At 41.3% G+C, this 4,815-nt stretch overlaps 1 protein-coding gene across 1 annotated transcript; it reads left to right on the top strand.

Annotated features, from left to right (window-relative positions):
* The first annotated feature begins 1,890 nt into the window (after positions 1-1,890).
* On the top strand, positions 1,891-3,291 carry LOC128738007 (retinol dehydrogenase 14-like). The gene is made up of 3 exons (XM_053832805.1): positions 1,891-2,013; positions 2,326-2,464; positions 2,552-3,291. Exons 1-3 carry the CDS (start codon positions 1,891-1,893, stop codon positions 3,289-3,291), a joined length of 1,002 nt encoding a protein of 333 aa, XP_053688780.1.
* The last annotated feature ends 1,524 nt before the right edge of the window (positions 3,292-4,815 follow it).

Genomic DNA, 4,815 nt, shown 5'->3' with positions numbered 1-4,815 from the left:
CACTCTACGCCAGACTAAAAACGGAGACTTGGAGGATAGGGTTACAAATTATTGCGTCGAATACCAAATATATGGTAGGAAGAGGCTCCCGAGAAAGTAACGTTTGCCTCCCACGGACAGTGACTATTGACGACGATGAACTGAAAGTGGTTGATAAGTTCGTATATTTGGGATCTCTGGTCACCGCCGACAATAATACAATTAAGGAGATCCAACGACGCATTCAAGCTGGAAATCGAACCTATTTTTCCCTTCGCTAGACGTTTCGATCAAGGAGCATACGCCGCCGCACAAAGCTGACGATGTACAGAACGCTAATAAGACCGGTAGTCCTCTACGGACTTGAGACAGTAACTTTGCTTATGGAAGACATACGTGCACTATCCGTTTTTGAACGAAATGTGTTGTGGACTATTTTTGGCGGAGTACAAACGGAAAGCGGAGAGTGGCGGAGACGTATGAATCACGAGCTATAGGCACTGCTTGGAGAGATTCCCATCGTACACCTGGCGAAAGATGGGAGAATACGGTGGGCCGGCCACGGCGCAAGGATGCCGGACGACTGTGTCGTGAGCGTTCTCTTCAAGAACCCCACCGGAAACAGGAATAGAGGGGCGCAACGTGCTAGTTGGCTCGTACAGGTTGAAGCCTACTTACGTGTATCGAGACGCGCAACGAATTGGCGACGAGTAGTCCAAGACCGAGTTCAATGGAGAGAAATTCTTAATACGGCAAGAGCCACCCCAGCTCTAGGCTGAATAAGTAAGTAAGTAAGTAAGTAAGGAGATTACCGTATTGGTGTCATGGCTCGTATCACCGTATGTTGCCTGCTGTAAATAGAATATACATAGGCAGAAAATAGAATAAGATAATTACAGCAAGCTCATCATTTATCGAATCTATTACTTAAATTGAAAAGCGGGAACGGGAAGCTAGCAGTCATTAACTATTCGTTGGTGAGCCGTTTCGAGCCGAAAAACGGGATTTTGTATATAGAAATGCATTCACTGTATTTTTTTACCAATCTGAGCACAGCGAATATGTTTCCATGAACAAAAATTCTGTTTCAAACGAAAAAACTGGTTTTAAAAATTGCAGAATCGATTACGGCTAATTTCATCTTAATACCAAAATATAGAGTCAGAGTTAGAGTCAATAGGATCATAGCAACTGGCCCTGCAATTGTCTTGTACTCTAACAGCTGGCTGCAAAGTCTGAACAGAAACAGAAGCTGAAGTTTCGATAACGGAATGTAGCCCCTAGGCTTTGCTTTACCAAAATATATATAGATGTGCAGTAAATGTTAGCAGACAAATTGGTATGAAGCACTTGTAGTGAATAATTGGAGTTTTGACACAATTCATGAATATTAAATAAGCTTAAAATAGGTGTTGTGCCCTACATGCGCGTGAGAAATTAGATAAGAATCTTGTGTCATCACTGGTAGGGATTATCCATCCTCATCCCATCAATATCGTTGCATGAAGATCCAAGTGAAATAAGATGCTGTCTGACTGCGAAAATCAGTATTTACCAGACAACGACACCGTTATTTAATCTTTTTTGTCGGACTCCTTTCTTTGTTTGGTTTGTGGCAATAATATACCTGGTGAAGCGTGTTCCTACTTCGAACTATAGGGTGATTGATCCATTCTGGATCCTGTGTTCGCTCGTATATAATTTTGATACTTCCATTTGATTTGTCCTTGCTGTTCCAAATATGTACGAGCCAGCACAGGGACCAAAATAGGCCGCTCACCTTACACGTGAACAAGATATCTGCAGTGTTCAAGGTTATTAAGATTTTTGCTATTTGTTAGGACTAAATATTTTTATACCGTTCAGAAAATAAACATCAAATGATATTTTCTCCTTATTCTACAGAATATAATGTTACTGATCGACTGGGATAGTCCTATAAGCATGGTAGCGTACGTCGCGGTTGGCATCGCTGCCTTCGTCACATTGTACAAGTACTATTTGCACCTAACGAGTGGAAAAATTCCTTCTAGCGTGAGTTACATTGACTGGTCGGTTAGTTTCGCACAGTTACGCTCGTCTAAGCGCTATGGATTCTGCTAGAGAGCTGCGTCCTTTTTAGTAGTAAATGAGCTTTTACCTTTCAACGTGGATACAAAATATAAACCTGTATTTATTCCAGCTTTTTAACTACTGTCTCATATAATAGTTTTGCAAATTTTGTTCCCATGAGGTTAAAACTAATTCAGTCAAATGAGCGTAACTGAGCGAAGCAAACCTGCTGGAAAAATTTATCAATGGAGTATTTAGATAAGCTAAAAGATTATTTTCATCTTTCACACACAGCGTAACATAGAAGGAAAAACGATTTTAATAACCGGTGCGAATGCCGGTATTGGCAAGGAAACCGCCCGTGATTTAGCCAAAAGAGGTGCCCGCATAATAATGGCTTGTCGAAACATGGAAACGGCTAAGCAGGCTCGAGGTACGGATTATTCACCCACAATATTCCATTAGGTAGCCCTATCATGCTACAATTTTACATTTTAACACGTTTTCATTCTGTTTCCAGCTGAAATCACTGCGGAATCAGGAAACTCGAACCTAATAGTCAAACACGTCGATCTCAGTTCGTTGTCATCGGTGCGGCAATTCGCACAGGATATCAATGCCACGGAAACGGTCATCGATGTGCTCATCCATAATGCAGGTGTTTCACAAGGCTTTGACAATAGGGTTACTGCCGATGGGTTAGATTTAACGCTAGCAACCAATTGCTATGGTCCGTTCCTGTTAACGCATCTGCTGATTGATTTACTGAAGAAGTCAGATCAAGGTCGAATAATTTTCGTATCATCAAAGTTGTACCAGTTTACGTACGTACGGAAAGATCTGAGTAATATCAATCCGATCGACTACTTTTCACTATTTCCGGTGGAACTGTATAATCTATCAAAACATATAGAGATTATGTTCACCCAGGAATTGGCGCGACGGCTAGAGGGCACCCGAATCACAGCTAATTGTTTGCACCCGGGAGTAATTGATACCGGTATTTGGAGAAACATACCATTCCCGGTAAATCTACTGTTCAAACCTATACAGATGATGTTACGAACTCCGGAGCAAGGAATTCGTACTACTGTATATCTAACCGTGTCACCAGAAGTAGAAAACATAAGTGGGAAATACTTCCGTTGGTGCCAGTTAGCCAAGCTGAATCAACGAGTGCAGAATAAGGACATCCAGCAGCGCCTATGGGAAGCTTCGAAGGCATTGGTTAAATTAACCGACAATGATCCGAAAATCTAGTCTTCTGATATTTTAAGCCCAACTAACCAAATTAGTGAGGCGCCTCGAACATTGTGTTTGGTATGTGGGATTATTAAAGTGAATCAATAAATACTCAAATGTCGATAGATAATCTTTACTTACAATTAAGATCACTTTTTCCAGTGTCCTTTCCTAGTCCCAGTCCCAGTGCCAGTCCCAGTCCCAGTCCCAGTCCCAGTCCCAGTCCCAGTCCCAGTCCCAGTCCCAGTCCCAGTCCCAGTCCCAGTCCCAGTCCCAGTCCCAGTCCCAGTCCCAGTCCCAGTCCCAGTCCCAGTCCCAGTCCCAGTCCCAGTCCCAGTCCCAGTCCCAGTCCCAGTCCCAGTCCCAGTCCCAGTCCCAGTCCCAGTCCCAGTCCCAGTCCCAGTCCCAGTCCCAGTCCCAGTCCCAGTCCCAATCTCAATCATCACTTCAATTGTGTGTCGATTTTTGTCTATGACAATAAATTTTCTCTGATTGATTTATTGCTATTGAAATTCATCAGGATTTGCTATACTTATACAAAACAAATCACATTTTTTTATTACCAAGAGAACAAGACAGAGGAACATTTATATTCACCAAGTACCGATAAATTTGGTGCGACAATCCCAACTGAACAGGTCGAACTTTATTCTGTAACAGCTAGTACAAATTTAGTACGACACCAGTGTGCTTTATATCCGTCACCTGCGCGGCAGTAGCCGTTTCCGCTTCTGTAGAAAGGATTTTACAACCAGCACATTAAGCAATAAGGAGAAAAGTTGAACCGGGAACTTTTCCGGCTTTGTCATTGAGTGACATAGGGACACACTCGAGACCGGCAATTTAAAGAAGGAGCCCATTTGCATTCTTACCTAAATTAAATCAGAGTTCAGTTATACAAGATAAAGGCATTACTGCTAGCCACTGTTTCGGAAAACAGGCGATACGCAAATGCAAATGTGTATTTTTTTTCTTGAAAGCTGTTTTTAATGCCATCTACTTTCAGTGACGGTAAATAGTAGTCACTTAGCCGGCCAGATCGTTTGTTTACGCTGGTTAGCGGAGAATGAGGAGTAGAATGAATGGTGGCCATCGCATGAATTTGAGAATTAAAGTGTGTTAGAGCGAAACTTTATTTCACAAGGTATTACTATGATTTCAAAAAGGTTTTATATATTTAAAAATATATTTTTGCTTTATTTTAGCTCATTGCATAAACATTTATCTATGTTGTGCGTTGACTTGTACTCACAAAGGAGTAAACCTAATTGCTTATATCTGTTGGATGACCAGTACAATCACAACGCAGCGTTTATCACAAGCGAACTCTGTTTTGATCATCCCAAAAATAATGTTTAAAATTATCCATTCAATGCAATTTTACTGCCATTTGATACAAAAAATACAAACAGTTGAACAATCTGTTTTTCATGGCCAAAAAGCTCTACCAACAATGAAAATAAAATGGATTGTTGTTGGAGACCAGCTAACCATAACTGTAGTTTTATTCAATTGCTAATAAAGAGACATGATTGTGCCACT

Source organism: Sabethes cyaneus, chromosome 2 (genome assembly GCF_943734655.1).
Source record: "Sabethes cyaneus chromosome 2, idSabCyanKW18_F2, whole genome shotgun sequence".
Classification (NCBI taxonomy): Eukaryota; Metazoa; Arthropoda; class Insecta; order Diptera; family Culicidae; genus Sabethes; species Sabethes cyaneus.
This window is presented reverse-complemented; position numbering and strand designations above follow the sequence as displayed.